The 24,207-nt window shown below is 38.8% G+C and overlaps 1 protein-coding gene across 8 annotated transcripts in view; it reads right to left on the bottom strand.

Moving 5' to 3' along the window:
• The window catches only part of NTRK2 (neurotrophic receptor tyrosine kinase 2), a 210,252-nt gene that overhangs the window by 148,690 nt on the left and 37,355 nt on the right, over positions 1-24,207 (bottom strand). For all 8 annotated transcript variants that reach the window (XM_015280249.4, NM_205231.2, XM_015280253.4 and 5 more), the window contains exons 6-11: positions 19,187-19,323; positions 16,191-16,323; positions 14,373-14,672; positions 9,052-9,084; positions 4,462-4,562; positions 2,573-2,672 (exon numbers count right to left, since the gene is read on the bottom strand). In XM_015280249.4, the coding sequence (XP_015135735.2) occupies positions 2,573-2,672; positions 4,462-4,562; positions 9,052-9,084; positions 14,373-14,672; positions 16,191-16,323; positions 19,187-19,323 (804 nt within the window). The remainder of the gene's footprint in view (positions 1-2,572; positions 2,673-4,461; positions 4,563-9,051; positions 9,085-14,372; positions 14,673-16,190; positions 16,324-19,186; positions 19,324-24,207) is intronic.

Here is a 24,207-nt window from a genome sequence, read left to right as displayed (position 1 = left end):
ACATTTTTTCCCTCTTTTCATGTATATGGCTAAATCAAAAACACCACTGAATGCCAGTCTGACTGCTCCATTTACTGAGTGATTAGTTTGTTTGTTTTCTTCTAAACTACTTCCTAAGGAATATTGGAGAGATCTTTAATGATAAGGTGTCTGAAGTGATAGTATTGCATGTTCATAAAGCAACAGAAAGATGAAGAACTGCCCTTTATGAATGCAAAATATGCATTCATATTTTGGGGAATATTTGATGAGATTTTAATATTTTTTAAAATAAATATTTTCCGAGATATTTTACTTTCCCCGTTTTCCCACAGCATCATATATGAAATAATGTCTATATGCAAAGTTGGAAATAATTTTGCTGTCACTGAATTTGAAGGCATATGACTCAAGGAGTTCACAGATCGGATCCCTTTTTTTCCCCCAGAACTTCACATTATACTGATCAATACCTAATGTAAAAAAATTATCTTCACCTTTGCATTATTTTACTCATAGTCAAATACCTCAGTTTGTATTAATTATCAATATATATTTATGCAGCAGACTTTTCAGAGCAGGTATTATTATTCTGGGTCTGACTTATCAGTAAATGGTGTTATGATCTCAGGCCATTAAGTACGGCCTTAATATACTCAATAATGCTGATTATGTTAATTAAGAGAGTGTATCTGGGACTCAGTGTCATGGATAGAGCCGTGCTTGAATGTTCAGGTATGAATACAAACTCTAGAGGAGTTCAAAGTTCACATCACAGACAATTGAAGGTCATTCTCTTCTAATGAAACATTAACAGTTATTTGTAGCTCGCAGTGACATTTCACAATTGCCACACATACCATGCCTGTGATTAGTTTCTGAAGGAATGTAAGTGAACTGTGAACTCGAATCACAGCTCTTGGTAATCATCACTGGTTATGTTTAGAGAATAAAATAAACTCCACACATGAGATTGCTACATCTTCATAATTTCATGTAGTAATCCTGAAAGTGTACACTTACTAAAACATGACCTACATAATCAAATTGAAACAAAAGAGCCACCAAAGTCAAACTTACTGATTATGTAAGACTGTTATTTTTTGTGCAAAAAGTTCTACTTGAAGGTACCGAAACGCAACTACCATATTAAGTGCTCCCAAAAAAGTAATTAAATTTCTTATCAGACAAAATAAATCTCTGTACATCCTCCCTCAGGGTACAGTTTACTTCCTAATTTCTCCAATGTGTTGAAATATGCGTGCAAATTTTGGAAAATGTAATAAACACTTGGCTTTAAAGAGCTAACATTAGACACTGCCAATCACTGCTCTCATCCAGCTTCCACTAACTTGCTTTCTAGTTGCAATTCAGAAAGTTCTGTCCACAGATAAAATGGACACTTAACATTTGTTCTGTTGTTGGAAGTTTTTTATAGTATCTGGACATGAACTGCAGGCTCAATGTTGTTTTTCAGGATACTTTACAATGACTATTCTCTTTTAATGTTACCCGAAGACCGCAACAAAAGGAGGTGAGGGAAAAGGTTACCACCCCTGGACCATCTAAACTTCTGCTCTGCTCAAGTCTCATCTGCTCCAGGAACTCTTCTCTGAGCAGAATATAGAAACACCAAATATACAGTAGGTATCTCTGGAAAGAGTACTGCCAAAGATAAGCCAGATTCACCAAAGTTTGCATCCATGTGGTACTATACCATAAGCAGTATTGAGAGGAAGAACATACGGTTAATAGGAGCGGAACAATAGACTAGTTACCCCTCTTTACAGAGACCCTCAACAACACATCCTAAGAACAAAAGTTAATCATTTCTGTGTTCAGTAAAGAAATGTTTAGTCCTCATTTTTCTCTTATTTTTCTTGTATTTCTTCCTTTTTCTTTTTTTTATTATAGTCCTACCGATATCTCCAAATTATGATTGATGAGAACAGTAAAATAATACAGTAATGGAGCCCTTTGTACACCTATGTTACACATCCCTCCATCAAGATGTAAAATTAAAAAAATAAGTAAGTGGAAGAGCTGAGGTGTCTCCCTCCCAGACGGACATGACCACTTGCCATCCTCTCCCGCTGCCACTTATCAATATATACACAGAAGCTCATGAAAATGCATCTGTCAGACAGTCCTTTAAGACAGCAGGCACTGCAAATGTACCTTCTACTCCTGCCACTGTTTTTTCTTTGCATCTATAACCTTAAGGCAACATTTGCAGTACACTCTTATGTACAGCATAGCAATCTAAGTCATACCAAAATAAATTTAATTTCCTACATTCTTCCTCCCTACACTGACTCAGTCTTTTACTCTAGGAAGTGTTGTGTGGGGCTATTCAGTAGAATGGAAATAAATGGTATTTGTCATAAGAAAAAAAGAGTAGAACAGCTTGATTCAAAATTCTGTATTCCCACCTGCATCTGTTTCTGCCTTTACTTACCAGACGAATGAATTAAACACTAATTGTGATGGCCATTCATTTGGTTATTTCAGCTGTTCTTGGTGCAGAAGCCTAATGTGTAAGGTTATACAATCCACAGTTATTATGGAAGACATAAAAAGCAACACTTCTTACCTTTCATCCCAAACTTAGAGTGTCTTCCAAACTTCAGAATAATGAGCATTATTACTAAGCCAGTGCATACCAGTGCTGCAATTCCCACCACAACGTACACCTATAAAAAGAGGACACAAACATCTATTTGTTTTGCTCTCGTGAACTATCTTCAAAGACATTCATCCTTATTAACCCAGTTAAAGGGATTCATTTCAACCAGGAGGCAGTTGCATTCAGATCAAAGAGGACAGAAAACTGCTACTTGTTGACGTTTCTTCCACCCTATAGAGACTAGAGATTCAGATAAACTCTGAAAACCACTTTGTCAACATCCTAAGTGTTCAAGGTGGGAAGGGGACACAGAGTGGCATGTTACAGGAAAGCAAATAAACAAAACATAGCAGAAAAAAAGCTGCATCCAATTCTGAAGCCCCAACACAAAAAGGACAAGGAGCTGCTGGAGGAGGAGGAAGAACAAGGATGATCAGAGTGCTGGAGGACCTCCCCTATGAGGACAGGCTGAGAGAGCTGGGGCTGTTCAGCCTGGAAAAGAGAAGGCTCCAAGGAGACCTTACAGTGGCCTTCTAGTACCTGAAGAGGACCTACAGAAAAGCTGAGGAGGGACTTTGTATAAAAGCAGGTAGTGGCAGGATGAGGAGACATGGTTTTAAACTGGAGAAGAGCAGAGTTAGCCTAGATATTAAGAAGAAATTCATTACTCTGAGTGTGGTGAGACACTGGAAGAAGTTGGCCAGTGAGGCTGTGGATGTTCCCTCCCTGAAGGCATTCAAGGCCAGGCTGGATGGGGCCTTGAGCAACCTGGTCTAGATGGAGGTGTCCCTGTCCACAGGAATGGGGTCGGACCTAGACAGTCATAAAAGTCCCTTCAAACCCAAACCATTCTATGACTCTATGATTTACCGTGGGAGTGGTTTAACACTCCACAGGTTGCCCAAGTTTGCTGTGGAGCCTCTATTCCTGGAGATTTTAAAAAGAGAGACCTACAACTGCTGTTGCCAGCCCCAGTTTGAGCCTGGGGGTGAGGAAACCAGACAACTTCCAGAAGTCCCTTCCAATCTCAGTCACTCAGTAGTTCTATTATCAGAGGAGATAAGAGTGTCTGAGATCCTCCCAGTATTTCAGCACAGTCTATCACCATGAAGCATACACTGTTCAGCTGCCCTGAGACAACACCAGCCAGCAGTCCCTCCTTTCCTGCCTTTCCCCAGATCACACTTGGCTCACTGAGCCACAGTGCACAGGCTTTCCCCCGCCTGCTACTCTGCAGGGTGACTGGTGTTGGGGGCAGGCATGTTAACTCCTCACCTGCTGCTGTTCTCCAGCAGCTCAGTAGGACAGCATGAGATGCAACGATACAAGAGAAGAGACCCACCAATACAGCTACATGTGCTGAAGTCAAATACAAGTGATCTTATAAAAAAAAAAAATAGATAAAAACCCATTTTAGAGACAAAGTTAAGAGTCTGAAAGTTTGTTACAGCATGACCTCTCTGTAAGGAGAAACTGATTTCAGAACTGGTATTCAAACAACAATTTTTAAAATTGCCTTGGATGTCTTTGTTTTGTAAATAAAGAGTTGCTCTCTTTGGCTTAAATTAGAAGCAGAGTCTTGGCCTAAAAATTTACACTTGGTTGCTCAGAAGAGCATGAAACAAATTAAATAGCAATTTTACTTGGGAAGTAATACAGTCTTTCAAAAATGGGGGTGTGGGTCAGAGTGGGGGGCACTGCTCTAACATTTTCTTTTTTCTGAGTTTGGGTCATCACACGGTAATACCTCTGGTTTCTAGTAGTTTAGGGTCCCATTACAATCTCCACAGTTTCATTGGTTGTATAGTCAGAAAGTCTGCCAAGATTAGGGATCAGGAAACAATGTATATACTTACAGTGATGCTATCTTCATTCTCTTTGTTGGAAACATCCGGAGAAGTGATTTGATTACTGTTATTTGTGGTGTCTCCAAGATCATTAGGCGTGGTTTCATATTCTTAAGAAAGGGGAAAAAAAGGTTGCTTTTATTATTTCTTAACTTCAGAGGGGAATAAGTTGTCTTTCTTATTACAGCTCTGCAACACAGTAAGATCAATAGTATATCTCAATACATACTTGCTTTTGTATCTGGTACATTTTGGGGGAGACCCCTGTCACAGACAATTTTAAACAAATGTGTTGTGACTGACAGACCTGAAAACAGAAGCTTGCTCTCCCTGCATCTTTACAGAGAAGCAATCTATGCCATCATCTCTCTATTGGAAAACCTAGAGTTAAATAAGAACTCCATCCATAAAGCTATTTTTGTGTTTCTGACTTCACATTAAAAATGAAAGACTGCCCTCTACACTGAACTTCTCCAGCCTTGTATTCAGACAAATATAGGACTGTCTTAGAAATTAGCTCAGGGACTTTTGTTTAGCTGAGGTGAAATCAGAAGATTGCTTTTTAGCTCATTTATAACTATCAAATGTGAAATATCAGTTTTTCTTAGTTTAAAAAATAATTAAAAATACTATTGAGTGCATAAGGGTTAGAGTCTGGCATGACAAAACTGTCATACAGATAACCCTTTTAAGAGTTATATGCCTGAGACATTACGAAGAAATTTGATTTATCAAAGTATTCCAACTGACAGATCTACAGGGGTGCATCTGAATCTATTCCATCAAAAGAATGAACAGGCTTCAATTATTTATAATGATTTAAAAATAAACAAATATATTTACAGTCCATGATTTTCTGTCAAATTTATTCCAATGAGATAAAAATAATTAAATACTACTCATATTAACTTAGAGATACATACATTAAAATACAAAACAGAATATATTTTAAGATTACATCCGGAAGTATACATAATGTTTCAATTTTATGACTGCATTGTGTGCAGATGAAAGAAACAAGGGCAATAATGGCATCTATTACTAATGCACCTCCAGCATTGTAATTTAAATTAGCAATTAATTGTGTATTTCTTTGCACATTTTGATTAAAAACAGTTCCATGAGCCTACAGATGAAATCATAGCTGTGAATATGAAAAATGCAAAGTGCAGAGGCACAGCTTTCACTAACCGCAGAGGCACTAACCCTTGCTACTTAGCATGGGGAGGAAGGGAGGGCTGCGTCTTGGTAGAATTTGTCTTCTTTAGCTCCGAAGGCCATTTTGGAGAGCTCAGCTGGCACTGCTAGCAACAAGCTGCACCAGGTTTTTGATCTTCATGCATGCACAAACACATTTTCTGTCTGCAAAGCACTCAGCAGGCTGCAGATTTTTTTGGATGTGAACCCACACAGCTACCTCTGCCACCAGTGCTACAGTCAGTACAGTCAGGTTGTCTAATCAGCTCACGTAGTCCCCTCTGGCTCTACACCACACATGCCGAAGGATAGGATTTTTTCAAGCCAAAATACATATTAAGTCTACAGAGCTTTCATGGGAAACAAAATTTAATTTCCTGGTCCTTTACCATTTGAACTCTCCAGCTCAGCACTGTATCTATGTCTATAGCTTCCTCAGTGGTGAGGTCAAAATACTAATGAAAGGCAAACAAACAGCATTCCTAACTCTAGGCAGCATAAACCCTATCCAAACGGCTCACCTGCACAAGCAGCCCAGCCTCTGAGACAAAGAGCTGTGCAGACCAGCCTCTTACTACAGGTTTTGCCACAGAAAAGGAGGAGATTTCTGTTTAATTCATTTGTAGGCAGCACACCAGGGCAGAATCTTGTTTGTAACAAGCATCTCAGATTATGAGACTGGGCTTTCTGTACAATTAGCTGCTCCATGTCTTCACTGAGATAGTTTTGACCAAGCCTGTACGTACAGTAGCTTTACAACAAGACCAATACATGAAACAAATATTTAGAGCCTTCACTAGTCTCTAAAACACAAATTTTCAAGAGAGTTTTGGTTTGGGGTTTTTTTGCCCTTAATCTCACCTTTAAATCATGAAAGGTAAAATCTGCCTCTACTTATGTTCAAATTTGTCCTAAGCTACTGGGAAGCATATCCTGAAGGACTAATGAGAACTATGCAAAACATTTCAAGTCTGGCCTGTGAATCCTCTGAATGCAGTTTTATGTTAAAATGGGCAAGAGAAAATGTAGGCCATTTCAGTACACTGGTGCTGCATTGCCATTTCCCACAGTATAAGTGTGAAGCATTTACATGTGAATTATTGCCAGATTTTCAAGGCCTCTTGAAATGGGTGAGCCAGGCAATGAAAACACACACAACAGCCATGCAGCCAAAACCAGGCAATTCTGACTTAAACAAATTCTTGTTCACTTCATTACGAAATCCTGCTATAGACACATAGCATTCTGATAGAGACAGGGTCACGCCTCTCGACTCACACTCTCTGGGACTTGTATCGCTCCAGGGCCAGATTCCCTGGTGCCTAGCACCTTATGCATCACCTGTAACCGTGCCAGCTGAGCTAAGCCACATCTCGAGCTGGCAGAATCCTGCCACTGCTCTACAAGCAAGGTGCAAAGCAGCTGCGACACAGACAAGATCACTGCAGTAAGCACCAGGGAGTCATTCTGCACAGCCCTCTTGGGGCTGAGTGCTTCAAGGCACACTGTCTCACACGTAACCATGTTAGAAAGAGCATGTCATGAAGACATGAGCTAGGAGCCGAAGAAGCTCGCTTGGCATCAGTTTCCTGCTCAGCCCCAGGCAGGTGGCACTGCCTTCCCACTGCCTCCCACTCTCTTCCCATGCAACATCAAAACAGCTCTCCTCTTCACCTTTTGCAGGAGGCCCGCACTAGCCACAGACCCAAAACAAGAACCCCAAGAAAACACAGCATGGCACAGGCTGCTGCTGCTGCCTCACCAGATCTGTTTCCCACAGTATTTTTAAAACACTTAGTGGGAAGCCTTTGGAAACCATCTCATAGGGAGTGCAGGACACAGAAGGTCAGGTCCTGAGGGACAGCCGGGAAGGGAGTGGGCCATAAACCTTCCTTTTAGCACCATCCAAGCTGTGAGTAAACATCAGTTCAGGGATCAAGCCATCTGAATGGGAGTCATGGAAAAGGCTCTGTCTCCAGAGGGAGCTAGTCCCAGTGGGCCCCTGTCCACCACGCAGGCCCTGGTTCTCCACGGAAGTGAAGGAGTTTCTCATCTTTCCAGTCTGCCTTATATATTAGTCTCACCAACTGGGCTTGTGAATTTGGAATAATTAGGGAAACACTCTAGACTGCAAAGTGTTTCTCACAGCAAGCACTGAGTCACTGAAGCAAAGATCAAAGACAGCTATTTCAAAAAGCAGAGAGAAAAGTCAGAAATAAAAAGGAATACTGCTTTCATCAGGACAAGATCTTGCTGGCTCAGATTCACTTGCACAGCTCAGAGCACACATTTCAACAGAGCCTACCAAAGTCATTTGAAGCACAGTGTTCACATGGTGAGAGCCAGACACATGCACTAGGACCCGGGCGAAGAGCTCAGAATCACAATCTTCGTGTATCTGGCTTATGTAATAGAATGTAAGTCAGAAACTGTGCCAACTGCCACCACTGCATGCACCCCTCCAAATAAATAATACTTTGCAAAGAGAAGAAGGGGTAGTGTTTAGTATTTCTGAGCACTTAAAGCCAAAATGATGCTTCAATTGCACATTTGCTAAAGTTTAATGACATGGAATGGAATCAAAGCAATAACATTTAAATCAGCTTAAGGAAACTTGAGTTATGGGCCATTTCATCCAAATAAAAGTACTCCAAATAGGATCAAGCTCCCACTGGAAACTAAAGGGTGTTTGGGTATGGACTTTCATGATCACCAGAACCGTTATGTAAAACTAGCTGGTTGTTTTTCTGTTTGTAGCTTCTATTCCAGTGCATGCTGACTTTCACTAGGTACAGCCTGAAACATTTCACCTAAAAAGCTAATGTGAACACCATGTCATCGAATCTTCTGGCACTCACTCAGATATCACTGAGCTGATGCTCTGCTTATGCAAGAGAGATTAAAGGAAGGTACAAATGAAAGGGCAGAGAAAAATAAATTGCCTACAGGAAAGCTTACTTGTGCCAACTTCATTTTTAAGTGGGATTTAGGGGTACATTTTTGGAAGCTAAACAAGTATGGAAACATTCCTGAAAAATAAATTAAGTTATATAAGGAGAAATCATGAACTTCCTTTCCTCTGCAAAATGCCTCACCAAATCTCATGCCTGTGAGCTACATCAGACAGCTGTCACTCTACAGGACCAATTGCAACCATTTGTATCAGTTGATTTATGCCTCTCCTAATGTGAATCAAAAGCAGCAGAACAAGTAGAACGTCATATTGCCCTCGCTGATTTTAAATAATATAAAGCAGGAGAAGAACGAACAACAAAAAGTACTTTTTAGAATTCTATTGTAATGTGCGCCATTTCAGTTTAACTGACCCTGACATTCAATCTTTTAGTAGTTTTTCTTCATTTCTATCATTAAAAGAAAAGAAAAAGAAAATCAAATATATACCATAAACGTCTGGATCCACAATTGGGCCACTACCTGTACATGGAGAAGAGAAAAAAAAAAAGAAAGAAAAAGCCTTCGTAAATAGATTGTAAATGCTGGAAGAACAAGAGTTTCTTTAGTCTTTTTTAAGGGTTGACACGTTATTTGCAATAGCAATTACCAGTACCTACAAAAATACAAAGCAGCATCAACATATTGCACTACCTGTTTATCAGATTACATTTAAAATATTTTATAGCTATCCCCAGGGTTAACGTTTAGCTTCATGTGAAACAGCTAACACACAGAGTATTGGCTCTGCTAAAGGCAGAAATATTTCCCAACTGGGTAAAATGCCGTCAATGTATACCTGGAATAAGTGAAACAGTAACTATTCTCATTGAAAATAAATTACAAAAATCTCCCCAACCATTAGTGGAAGCAGATTTCAGTAGCAATTACAAACACTGACTCTTACCTGGTCAAAAAATTTGCAGTATAAGCACTGTGAGAGCAAACTGCCTTACAGTTGCAGCACTGTGAGCTGTCAAGGTAAGGGCTAGAACTAGCAATGGCCTAAGCATCACCATCTCATTCACTCTGTGAAAGGGTGCAACTCAGAAGACAGCTGCACAGCTGAACTGCAGGCAGAACGCAGTACCAAAAGAGTCAGGTCTCCCACAGGCCAGCTTTTACAGAGGCAAATGGACCCATCTAATCTACTCTTTTCTAAATTTTACTAGTTCCAGTTTTCAGGTTTTTTTCTAATTATCACACATATATAAGGCTAAGCACATATGTGAGCAAAATGCTCAGAATGCCCACTGAAATTAGCATAGTATTAGACAGTTCAAACTTTGAAAGATATTTGTATTATATTTCAACATACCCATTCACCCGGGTCTATAAAGATTATGTAGTAGGCTCCTAATCATCTTTTCTGTATACTCACTCTTTGTTGTTTTGGAAATAAAATTAGCAGATGGTTGAAACCTCTAAAGATGAATCAAACTTCAAAAGGCATAATTCTTATAATGTGCAGTAATTCCACACCAGTGGCATTACACTGGCATAAAGCCACTGTCAAGTATGACTAGAACATTGTTGTTTATGCTTATGTCAGCACAACATGAGAATCTGTGCTGAAAATACAAAACAAAGAGTTGCAAACTATTAGCAGAATGGCAGCAGATAATTAGGTCTCCCTTCAAATGCATTTGAGAGTATTCTACACAGATCACTCTGAAAGTAATGCCGCCTATTTATTTCCATGGAAACTACAACATACAAAGACCGCAATAACACTATTTGATAGAGCTACGAAACACTACCCTTCAACACAGTCACCATCATTAGCTATTCATTAGCCTGCATGCCACACTCATCAAAAACTGCAGCAATGGAGGTGATACATTGTTGCTGTTGCTGCTGCTGAAACACACCACCCATGGCCTCGCTGTTCTCGCTGTGCTCACATCCACTTGCTCTTCACAAACGTTCAGCAAGCATCAAGGAACGTCAACGTGTGCCATTCTTTCCGCATGGAGGAATTCACTGCCACACCTTTGCTTCATACGCACATCTATGTCACACATCATTCTGTCAGACTGCACCACTGCTGCCATCCATCGCACAACAACAAAAATGTTAGGAAATATTGATGGGAAGGTTCAACCCCTGCTGCCATATCACCAACATCCCTCTGATGTCATGAGCCAACATAATAAAATAGGAGGCATTACTTTCAGAGCAGCCCTCCTAGTATCCAGATACATAGCCTAACAGACCCCATGAGAACTGCTGTGAAAATAAGCAGAAATAAATAACAAGTGAAAACAGCCCGTACTGCTGTCTGTGCTCAAGCAACTTCTGAACAGTGTCTACCTTCCATGTTTAATGGATTCACTTTTTCCATTGTAAAACATCTGATAAAAGATGGTGTTACTAATTTACTTCTGTAATCTGAAGGAAAAATAACAACAATGACAAAACTCCCAGGCCTTTATTTCCTGAGTTACATGGCAACATTTTTGTTACTATTTACAGGAATGGGGCTGAAGCAGTCAAACCAGATTAACCCTTAATTCCTGCCAGGAGCACTCAAGCTAGGAAGTCGTTGATTCCATTCAATACCTTTTATATAACGAAATAGTTCACTTCAAATAAAGTTGAAAAAAATCAAGATGCTGGACCAAACCCAAATTTCTTTTTAGTATTGTCTACATAAAAACATATCTTCTCAATCATCAAAACATCGGTTGAAGCTATTTTAACATTAAACTTCACCACAGTAATTTTACAATTTTTACTTGCAATTAATTATTTTTAAGGCCAACAGAGAACAGCATAGTTGTTTTGATCTCTGTTAGAACAGGTCGTTGTAAATAAACTATTAGAGACTTATGTTATTCACTCATCTCCATGAAGTACATCAACGGCACTTTGTTTGCATGCTTCTTTCCTTATGAAATTGACATTTTCAAAATAAAGCAGCAGCAAAAGACTCAATCCAAAAACATACTTTTGCAAAACAGACCCATGTTGTTATGCCACGCAACCAAGATGCTACTTCTGTGGCATATCTAACATATTCTTTTACTTTGACAAGATACTACGTGACTTGAATTCCTTCAGCTGAATTTTATTGTATAATGTTCATAGATGAACAAGCTTTCTTAAAAACAATTAATATTGGTAAAAATCTCTCCAGCACTCATTAGATGTTTTGGATCAACTTTGGGAACAGCTCTCAGAATAAAACACGAACATGTCCTGCTTACTGTTTGTCATAATGTACTCTCAAATAAGCACATCATCCTCAGCAAAAACAGCTATTCGGGAGTTCAAGAATTTTAGCAGATTAAAATTAGTTAAAAATCTAGCTAGTAAAGCCTGAAATTTCTCCATCCAGACTTTAGCTTCTAAAGCAAAATTTTAATTTGCAGCATTAACTGTGATGTCATTAACACAATCAGACTTCACAATGGTATTTGCTTCCCTCTCCTTTATGTGCACCATTGATGCTAGGAATACGCTTCAGACTTAGTTATGTTTATTTTAGGTAGATGTACAGCTTATCGGTGAGGGGTTTTTTAAATATTTTATTTTATTTTATTTTACCTGCAGTGCATTTGCCTGTAAGTGATGTTAATAACTAGAGAATCAGTTCAAAGCTCAGCAAGGATGCCCCACCCCATGAAACATCAGGGCTGGTATTTAATTCAGTCATGAAGGCATGGAATTGAACATAATACCAGGGTGTGGGCCTTGATCTTCATGCTTCATTGTACAATATGTGGGCCAAAAGAAGAAACTACACAGTAACGACAGCACTCAAAAAGTATTTTAAGGGTTTTGAAAGATCCTGGCAGATCTTTAAATAGTAATAGTAAATAATAATAACAATATTATGCATGGAGGATTCTGTTTTTTAACCTTTTTTTTTTTTTTTTTTTTTTTTTACGTCAGCTTCAGTAGAGGAGACAAGAATGTAGTGAAATATTACAAAGCTCAATGTCATTATTCTTATAGAAAAAGTCTCCTCTAACAAAACCAGTATTGAGAAAGCTAACTAGATAAGCAATTTCCCCTATTGTTAATTTTTAAGACTGGCTTGCAGCAATCCACCATGCATGAGTTGCTTTCTAATGCAGGTACATCCTGTTGGTTAGTAGTCTAGTTTCCTCCATACTGTTTTTGTGAAGATTAATCCATCACAGAGCTTGGAAATGCTGAAAAATGCAGCACAGATTATCTTGGAGACCTAAATTCACTATGAGTGTAAAAACAATGGAGCAAATAATAATACTATATTTCTAACTGGGAGGATGCCTCCTGCTCTATTTAGTGATTTTAAAGGCTGGGAAATCTTCATTGTACAGGGGAGAAGCAAAAATGCAAAACAGAACAGTAAGAGGGATATGGATTGAAGACAAAGAAATGATAAATTATTATAAGTGTATTAGAGAAACTGTTATTCTGTTAAGAAAATGAAGCCAGGTTTGTATTAAATAGTCAGAGTGTGACAGAGCTTCCATTGCACAGAGAACATGGAGAAGGTGAACTGTGTTACTGAGCTGTTATAGCACAGTAACAGAGGATGCCAGTAGATGGAATCATGGCATGTTCTTGTAATGAGTCTATTTAAGGAAGAACTGCAGAGAAGAAAGAAGAGAAGACTGCTAAGCACAGCAGGAGTACAGAGGGCCTGGCTGTATCTGCTCTTCACCTTCTCTTTCTAAAGGTGGGAAAGGGAAGGACCTGCTATCTTTTGCCCTGCAGCAGATTGAGCTGTTAGGAGCAAACGCTAAGTACAGACCATATTTTTACTGTCTCTAGCCTGCCTTGCGCTGCTGGAGAGAGAATTTAAATATTCACATCTTCTGTCAGATAACATTGGCACTGCACATAGCTGTTTCAGAAAGAAGGCTTTTTATATTCTGTTTTTAAAAAGCCAAAGGTACACACATGCTCATATTTTCAGATATGACTGTGCAATTATTTACACTAAAATATGCCTATATTTTCACTCCTGCTGTGCGTGGTCCACTCAGAGGCTCTCAGAGATAGAATGATAAATCTGCATGTATGTCTTCATTCTCTTACAGTCACTTCACATATGGTTTTGAAGATGTGGGGGGAAATATCACACCATGCAGAACATCAATCACTGGCAGCAGTCCCTGCAGTTCACTGAGTTAGTCCACTTTGAGCCTAGTTATGTACCACTCAGGTACGTAAGGCTGAGGCAGAGCCTCTGGAGCAGAAGTTGCACATAATTAACATAAACCATTTTGAGCACAGATATTCATAGGCACATAGGGTTCCAACCTCAGCTGAAACGAATGAGAATTTGACAGCTAAATGCCTGTGAAGACCTGAGACTTCCACCACCCTACCTCGGGGTTACTTGTTTTCTCTCCGGCTCCCTCTGGTGTCCTACACAATCTGTTGTTGTCAACTCGGATGACTGCAATACTGATGTTGCCACCAGACACTAGATGCTATGTGGGCACCCCAATGTCCTTGGATACACTGCCTAGCTGAATTCAAACACAGCGTAGAACACCTGTGGAGTGCCTGAACTGGCACTCAGTACTTTCTAGGATCAGAACTGAGGCTTGAGAAAACACTTGAGAAGCAGCCACCTTTCTCAAGCCTCATCTGGTGCTGAGGAGGATACCTAAGGAAGGAATTTAGAGTGCAGTAGCACAGCCTCCACTATTAAAGAAAAACATTATTTTACAATGGATTTTAAAGACATTCATCCACAGAAAAAAACCTTGCTAGAAGCACATTCTCATCAGTTTGAAATGGCTAACATGAAAAGAAATCATACTCACCATCTCCAGGCACTGACATGAAATGAGCATCAACCCGCTTTTCATCCTCTCCATACTCATTCTTGGCCAGTAAGGTATAAGCACCATTGTTCAGGTGGGTAGGGTTGTCCAGCTGAAGGCAGCCATGGTATTCACTTTGATTGATAACATGTATTTTAGTACAGATGTATTCAGACTCATTCAATATAGCTCCTTCATAGAACCACTGCAATGTGGGCTTAGGGTTCCCTTTCACAGTGAATGGAATGCACCAGTGGTGGTCCGGGGTTGGAGATTCAATAAAAGTGATATTTGGTGCAACTATATTGGAAAAAAGAGTGAACATCATCAGAATATCTGGAACATGTCTTTTCCCCACTCTCTTACATCATCTTTTTCATTTTTTTCAAGTGTCATGGGAAGTTACTCGCAGGAATGATACCTATTCACAGCACACTCAAATAGGAAGCTCATCAGCTCTGTGTAGGTTACTATACTTACAACTGAAACAAAACCACCCTTCAGAAAAGAAAAATTAATTGTTTTATCTAAAGACTGAACACCAGTTAGATCCCATACCTGCCAGGTGTGGGAAATTCAGTTTCTGGTGAAGAAGAAAAAAGCAATTTTAGCTTTACTCTGCAGAAGAAAATGGTGCAGAGCAGTGCTGAAAGAACACAACATCATTGAAAATATGTAAAAGTTGGCCCAAAGCAAGCAGTACTGGAAAAATCCTCTGCCAGAAATCCAAACTTTCAGATGATTTTCCTCACAGAATCAAAGCCAGTACAGATGACTTCATTCCCTGGATTATTCTGTCAGGGAATGACCATTTTCTACTACACGTTTTCTCATTCTTTATTCAAACCTGCTAAATGTCTCAAGAATACAGACTTGTTCTGTTTCCCTCAGGAGACTGTTCCAACACCTTGCTCTCTATTTCACTATTGGGAAATTTTCCTTGATATTTATTCTTAACTGCATCCAATTTCATCTAGTTACACTCCTTTTTATCACTCATAACAGTGCCAAGCTCAGAATCTCATTTACACTGTTGAAACATTTCTAGTTTATGTTCCTTCCCATTGCTATTACATATCCAATTTCAACCTACAAGCCATTTGAAGTAGATCTATAGTGATTCTTTTTTTTCTAGTTTTCTCTGTCATGAACACATACTGAGCAAAGTTTGCCATCTACAAAGAGTTCTGTTCCCATCTCCAATTAAACAGAGGGTTGTAACTTGTAAAAAAATGCTGTCTATTTCACATGAAATGAATTCAGGCTGGGATCTTAGATCTAAGTAGCTAGTTTCTCCATATCACATGCTCCTTACCCCCTCCTTGGCCCTGACAAAAAGCACATTATTCAAGCTATGACAAATAAATTTACGTCTGGCAGTACAAGCGTTTCAAGTCTGTTATTTTCTGAACAAAGCAGTCGTTGCTCTAGATAATACAAACTTGAACATTTGTAGTCTCTTACAGTTAATTCTATGCAATCACACTTCTTAATTCCTAAGATACAGTGTATGTATATGCACACCACTACAAACCTTCCCACACTGGCAGTGCTTTGGCTTTCAGACCATGTTTACAGGCTATCCTAACTGAAGATAAAGCATTTAGAAATTTATTTTTTGCAGAACTCAGAGCAGAAGAAGACAAATTCAGCAACTTCTGGCTGGGCTGTTCCCATTATTAACTGCAGTAGGTTGCTCACATGCTTAAAAGATGCTCCTGTTTTAGCAACCTGTGCACCCCAAGAATATTTATACCCAAAAGAGCTGTTGCTAATGGGGTTTGGCATCAGGAGCTGCATGGAGACCGGGGTACGTACAGAATACCGTCAGTTCGGCAGAGGTTTGGACCTCTCCCACAATGTTCTCCGCCACACACGAAATCCACAGTCCGCTGTCCATGGACGAAACATTCTTTATGGTTAACGAGGCAGGATTCTTACTTGTGTCACTCTACAAATGATAGAAAAACATGCATGTATCAACTGCAGCCTAAAGAAACAAGGGAAATGCAGTGAATCACTAGCCACAACTCAACATCATTTTTTGCTTTCTCCTTAGTTCTATCAATCCGTAATTAATCAAAATGCTACTTTGGCATGTCATCCAGCAGACATCAAACACAGAACCAATTGTAACTATCAGGGGCTAAAGTTTGAAAAGTGCAGTCCTGCAGTAAATACTGCACTCATCCACTTCTCTGTCCCATCCCTGCCAGTTTCTGTCTTTTTTGAACACTTCCCCCCTAGACAAATGTTTTCTTATTCACTCATAGCCTTGTTCATCCCTCTCTTCCACTTAATGACTGATTTCTATGGTATGTCCCTTCCCTCAAACTTCTTCCCCCTTCCTTCTCTATCCTTGCTTTACTCTTTCTTTGGTCTCCTCACACTTGTGTGACATTTCTTCCACTGCTGTGTTCTGAGCTCTGGTAAACCACGGTGTATCTTTTCCCTCATCCCTTCCCTCACCAAATTTCTCTTAAAAGCTTCTTCCTCTCATAAAACAATTCATGAGAAATGACATACTTTCTAAAACTTACGCTACTGCCCAAGTACTGATTTATGTGTTTACATACTAACACTAATTAACGTAAGAATTATAATTCTTAGAACTCTTGATTATTGTAATTCTTAGAAAGTTCACAGCACGTTTATAGCCTAAATGCCATATTAAATACGCAGCTATGCTACACTTCACAAAGTGAACAGGACTGCATTATAAAAAAATAGTAGCTAGCAAAACTAGTTGTCAAAGACAATGTCTTCTTAAACCAGGTCATTCACATGATCTCCAAGTAATTATCGTTTCCACACTTGAATATTTCATAAAATGCAAAGCTACTTTCTTAAAAATGAGTAGAATCAAAACACATTTAGAGAATAAGCAATAATTGGCATCCTTTTTAAAAACGCCTTTTGAGGTACACATACACGGCAGTGCTGCACAAACAGACAATGCATCTGTAAAAGCAGTGATTTTTAGCAGCAGTCAATGAGGACACACAGGAACAGTTCCGCACACAGAACTGGAACTTTGAACCTTGAGGTGACACCTCAACCCTGTATGAGTTAAACGCCCCACTGATATCAGTGTGAAACTGTGGGAGGCAGAGTGGAAAAGCCAACAGCTCACTGTGCATTTCTCCATGTGCAGACCTCAGAGATGAGTAGTGCTAAAAGGAGAATTCAGAGAAGGGGTTCCAAACAAAGATTCGTGGCTGAAATCTATAGTAAAAAAAATCAGCATAGAAGCTGAGTGTGTAGTTAACTCTGCAGGAATAAGGTACAATTTTAACTTTCGTTAACATTTCTCTCTGTAAAACACAAAAGAGAGAAAAAAAGCAGGCAAAAACAGCATAGGAGGTGAAGAAAAGGGAGGCAGAAACACAGATATGAAAGTGAGAGGAATGTAACAAAAACAACACTCACAGAAAGGGGAAGGATAGTTGCAAATGAGAAATGAGGTTTAAAAGGCACTCATTCTTCCGCTACTGAAAAGACTACTGTGCTCCACAGCTAAAGTTGCAGCTAGCCTGTGCCATGAGCCCCTCTGAAATCTCACACATGAAGTTATGCCAGGACAGAGTATTTCTGGAAACCTTGAAGCAAACTGAACACGGCATTTTAAAGATAGGAGGGTTAAAAAATGAAGTGATCTCACTTCTTGAACAGCATCCCACATTTGTTTTGGCTCATAACTAGAAAAAAAAGAAAAATAGATGAAGAAAAAGAAAAAGCACAGCTTGGCATAGGTTCCCCAAACGGTCCTAATTTCTTGTTCTTTATGACGACTGGTGCCTTTGGGTAGCTTAACAGATTAGAGGAAAATTTAAAAATAAAACTAGAGCTCTGCAGAATTCTTACTCATGAAAGCTGAAAGACACACTGGTCAAACCCTATGCAGACCCAAAATAATGACATCAAAGCAGAAAGTGCAAAGATTAAAAGGTCCCAGAGGTCCTGGCACATACACACTACAGAAACAGTTTTAGAAGTACACATCTCACACTTTGCACACATCAGAAATGTTCAGGCAGTCTGCATACTCATGAACACTAGGAAGCCAATGCCACATAGAAGGGTAAATAACAGAAGGCCTTACAGCATGAAAGTTGTTGCAATTTAAGGGTCAGCTACAGTATGTGGAAGACACTACTCCTCATCAGCACCAGAACAAATTGTCTGTCTCCACTGTGCACACAGTCCAAAGCAAGGACACAGAACACAAAGATCTTAGAAAACAAAATTCCCACTGCCTGGATGACTTTGTTGAGGCAATGTCTTCACAATTCATAAAATGCCATTTTTCTTAGTAACCTTTTAATTACCCTTTAGTCCCCTTGACTTCCAAGACTTCATTGTTGTTTTGTTTTGTTGAAGAAAAATGAAACAAAACACAAAATAATACTGACAATCAAAACTGTCAAATCAATTGGTAACATGGTCACCAGGGTTCTGGCTTGAAAATACAACACAATTAGCAACACAAAGCCTTTTTCATTATTAGGATATATAAGATTTATTCTCTCTGTGTAGGTGCTGAGAAGGCACTTTTGTTTCAGTATCCTTATTCACTGTACAACCTCCAAGAAATTACAGTACTCTCATTTATAAATCTCAAGGAGCAAATGTTTAACATTTTCCAGAACCACTGCAGCAGTTAGCCTGGGTTGAAAGTAACTGGAAAACAAATGTTATCCCAACATTAATCTTCATCTTTTTGATAAGAAGCTAACAAAATCTGGACATGAACCTTAATTCCATTCACAAGCAGACATCTCTTCTCTCTGAATTGTCACCTCTTTGAAACTTACCTCATGGTTTGAAACAAGGTTAGTGAGCACCCAGGACACATTAGGGGGTGGCCCTCCGGTTGTATCACAGTACAGTGTGATGCTCTTTCCTTCCACCACAGTGATGTTGTAATTGCTTAAGTTTGCTGATGGTAAGTCTATGACAGAAACAACAACAAAAAGCACATGCATTTGATTTTGAAGGAAATAGATGCTGCTCATTTCTATACAGACTGTAAAAGTGCAGGCAAAATCACCCCACTAAACTAGATATTCACTGTGGTCAGTTGCCCACAGTTCTGTCAGTGAATACAAATAGCATCTATGGAAACACACAACAACAATCTTTAAACTCCTACATAACATTTTACTGCACTGCCTCCATTTTGCATGTTCAGAAAATGTTATTGCATGTAGAAAATCATTCAGCTAATTTTAAAGAAAAATGCTTCAGGTGGGCAAATAGAATTTACCTTCAGTTTTTAACTTCAAAATAACCATTCTCCCTCTCATTTGTTAAAACCAGAAATTTAATCTATCTCTCTGCTACAGTTGCAAAGGCATCTTTGTTTTCCAGGATCTAACTGGCACTGTGGTGCTCTCACTGATCTCCACAGCACCAAGAGGAAAATCCCACCAGCCTCCAGTATCACACAAGAGATTGCAGTCTTCCCTCTCATACAGAGTTCACAGAAAGCACAGCAAAACCCAAGTACGAAATGAGGGAAACAAAGCACAGAACAGATCAAACTAGAGGAGAGAAAGGTCAGAAGTGCAGGTGGGCTATTGTACAGAGTTGCTGTACAAGGTACTCCAGCAGACTTAGCTGTTGCCCTCAGGAAAGCAGAAAAGCAGTATGACAGTACCAGGTAAACAGCCTAGACTTCACAAGATCCAGGACTTCCCCTACATATCATAGCTATAAACCACTTCACACCTCTATCTTCAGCATCCAAAGCAATGGGATCTTCCAGAAGAATAATATTTAATGAGCATATCCAAATACACAAGGAATAATAGATCAACCATCTTCAAAAATAATGCCAGCAGTATCTGGCATTCTAGCACATAGGATTGACTTCTAGCACACAGGAACTCACTCGTCACACATTTCTTTACAAGGCAAATAATCATTCATCATGCTAGAAACATCAGATCTTTCTTAGGTCATTCTATGCCTTTCCATGGAGCTGCTACACACTGTCCAAGGCCTTGTCCTCATTTATGAAGCATCATCCATCAGCAGTTCCAGGCAAGTTTTACCCTGAGTTTATGATCGCACATAACCTAACTTATCTGCTATGCTGGATGTGTGTGCATGATCTTACAACTACTTTTCTCTTCCTAAAACAATGTTTTATTTTATTTTCCTTTCCTCTCTTTTAAATTAGAGTACTGTAGTTTCATCACAGACTTGCAGGTATGAAAGTTTAAAGAGAGACTGTTTTGCTTATGTAAAAAGTCCCAAACAAACAATTAACAATCCTATTAGTGTGAATTGTAACATTTTAATATGTTCGCTTAAACTTCAATAGAATTTATATGTATTGGAAATCTGAGGTTTAATTAGATCATTAAAAATGAAATGAGAGGAACTAATAGCAAAGAGAAAACTAATTGTTTTCCAAGCAGTTTTCTTGCCTATTAAGATCAGCACAAGTGTACAATAACTGCTTGGACAATTCTACTTCTTTAAGCAGTAAAATGTTTCTTGTTATAGGTGTCATAAATTTCTTCTGTTATGTTCACTTTACAAATCATATGTTGGAGTTTACTGAGACAAAGCTGGACAGTCTGTACGCCTTGATGCAGTAATCTGTTAGCAAAGGTAGCCATCTGCTCTTGCCTGCTGTGAATTCAAATCTCAGCAGTGTCTGTCAAATAGTACAACAGGAAATAAAACTAATCTTAGGGAACATTTAGATATTAATTACACTGGTTGAGGAACAAGGAGAGAAGTAATGAGATCATCTACCACATAAAGTTATCCTTCCACACTACTTTGAAAAACATTCCAATTGCTTTTGCCAGAACTGAAAGTACAAAGACCATCAGGCTCCCTTCTCCTTCCATTACCAGGGACAAAGTATGCATGATAGATTGATGTTTCACAGTGCAAATCTGTATGGTTACTGCTAGCACATGATTTTAAATGAAACCTCTTATATAAGCAGAAAGCAACTTTGGTCCCTTAAAACTCTCCTTTAATAGCCGTTAAATTCTGAAACAACCTCTTCCTACTGTGTGTTTACTTACAGGACAGACAACAGAAATTGAATTTCTGTACTGCCTCTGGTTCTCACTAAGAAGTAGATCAGGTCCTGTTCTCTTGTGGAAGTCTACACATGCCATCCTGGTGTTACATCCCTGAGTAAAACAGCTACACCATGCTTGTAACTGGCCAGAAGGTTATAAAATAACAGCGTTTTTTATTCTGTAGAGTCTTAAAATTATATTAAAAACCAGTTACTAGATGTTACAGAAAACATCACAGTAAAAAGTGTGTAACAGTTATATAAATTATATTATAGTATAGAATCACAGAATCATAGAATCACCAAGGTTGGAAAAGATCTCTGAGATCATCTAGTCCAACCATCCACCTACCATCAGTATTTCCCCACTAAACCATGTCCCTTAGTACAGCATCTAAACATGTCTTGAACACCTCCAGGGATGGTGACTCAACAGCCCATTCCTGGGGATGGCCACCAGCAACAAGCATGACTCTCCAGTCATTCCATGTCATGTCCCCCCAGCATCACCACCTAAAAAGTCCCCTCTGTGGACCACAAGCAAGGTCAGTCTGCCCATGTCACTTTTGACAGATTTGTTTAACCTAGAATTAGATTTCTGTATAAGAATTATTTAAAATGTAAAATGTTTCTGAGAAATTTAATCATTAAAATTAATCAAATGTTAAGAGTATGTCACAGTTGAACGTTGCCAAATATTTTCAATGAAACTATTCTCACATATAGTACAGTATAGCATAGTATAGCATAATCACATAGTTGTGTGTGTTTCCTTTTATTTCCTTTCACACACAACATAGGTGGGTGGGAAATTGCTTTGAGATACTTTTTTCACTAGATATCTTGAGCTAGTGAACTTTAATGGAAGGTCATTTTGTCCCTTGTTTCAGCTGTCATCCAAACTGCTACACAAGCAAATACACATTAGTTGAGAGGTTTTTTTGGAAAAAGCAGATAGTAGAATAAGACCTCATACCTAGAAAAGATGATGTATTGGTCACGTCAGCAAAGCTGTGAGACCAAGCCACAAAACCTGAACCAACAAATAAACGCATATAAAAAACACACTGCACCCTAACAGACACATATGCTCAGTATGTGTGTTCAGCGTAGTGTGAGACCATTTATAAGTGTCAGTATCATTTTGACACCTACACAATCACAAAGATATCCAACCATTCTGCAGTTCTTCATGACTTAATTTGGCTAAATACAGAATTGTAGATAACTATCACTTATGTTGATATGGATGTACATTGTAAAGGACTTTTTATATAGTAATTAATACAAGCAATCAAACAAGTTCAATTAGTTTTGTATACTGCCAGCACAGTTTTTAGGCAGTACCACAAGAGCCCACAGAAGGTAGACATGACATCATCTTCCCACAAGTCTCATCCTGGTATCTGTCAGACAGAGATTAACCTATGCCCCAAAGCCTGAAATATAATATCTCTTTAAAACTTTGATAGCATTAATTATTATAATTCTGGATATCAGTAATAACCTTGCTAGTAAACGATTTATTTTTCTAAGCTTGTTTTATTTATAGTTTTCTGCAGCAATGAGCTGTACCTTCCAGGCTGTAAGCAAGAGCATTCCATTTAACTAGTTATGAAATTTGTCTCTGAAGTTCAGATTTACTGAACTCCTGCACAGTTGTGAGAGGACAGAAGTTCCTCAAACATTTTTTTTAAGACCGGTATATTTTATTTCTTATTCTCATGCCCTTTTTCTTAATAATTATCTACCCAAAGCATTTCAGTCTCTCAAAAAATAGGAAGGCAGAACTTGCCATTGAATATTGTCCAATTGTAACCTTCATTTTAATGGCTGGTAGCAAGCATACACTAAAATTGATGTCTTTGACTTTATATAGGAACAATCTATATTATTTATATGCTATATTATTTCACCACATAGAGAAAATCTGCTTTCATATTCAAATCAGTAATACTTTTGTCCAAGGAATAGGTAGTTCTGGGTTAGGACAAGCACAGCTCATTCAAGCATTCAAACAACTCAGGCAAGCAGGAAGGACTCATTTCTGTCCAGTGGATCTCTACTTATCACGTTAAGACTACAGAAGGAACAAACCCTCACCTAAGAGAGCACCTATTTAGCCTTATAGACCACTGTTAGTCCAGATCAGTGGCTTGAAGGCTGTATTACAGTGGAACGTGAAGCATCACTAAGGAATGTCTTGTATCTTTCTTCAGAACGCACAGCTGGGACTTCAACAATCACTTTCAGCCAAATACTTCAGCTGAAATTTTCAAAGGTTACTACAGCATTTGGCTAAGTAAGGAAATTAACAAAAAGAATATCTTCAAATTCCTAGAGGGCTTTCACAGTCCTCATGCTGCTTCTTACTACATTCTATAGAAAATATATGATGGCCTTAGTAGAGCCAAATGGGTGATATATCTGTCAAAGGAAGTGTATAACCTAATTAAGAAATATAATCTAATTAAGAACTAATACAGACTCTGTGGTGTCCAACCAACTCTCAGAACCAAGCTCAGGTTCTAGCCACTATATTACAGCAACTTCTAGAAGAGAGTCGTAAGCAGAAATATGAGTTCATCATTACACCCAAGATGTTGCTTCATTGGTTAACTCTCTTCACAGTTCCAAAAATTTTTACAATATTATTTCCAGATTGAGTTCTTCAGCTTCATCTTTCATCCATTCAGTTCTGAGATTTTTTCTGCTGCTGAAAAGCCTTCATCAAAAAGTTCTCTCAATAGGGTCAGTTACCCTCACTGATACCTCAGGAATGACAAG

Source organism: Gallus gallus, chromosome Z (genome assembly GCF_016699485.2).
Source record: "Gallus gallus isolate bGalGal1 chromosome Z, bGalGal1.mat.broiler.GRCg7b, whole genome shotgun sequence".
In the NCBI taxonomy this organism is placed as follows: domain Eukaryota; kingdom Metazoa; phylum Chordata; class Aves; order Galliformes; family Phasianidae; genus Gallus; species Gallus gallus.
Note: the sequence above shows the minus strand (reverse complement) of the source record. Positions and strands in the feature narration are given on the sequence as shown.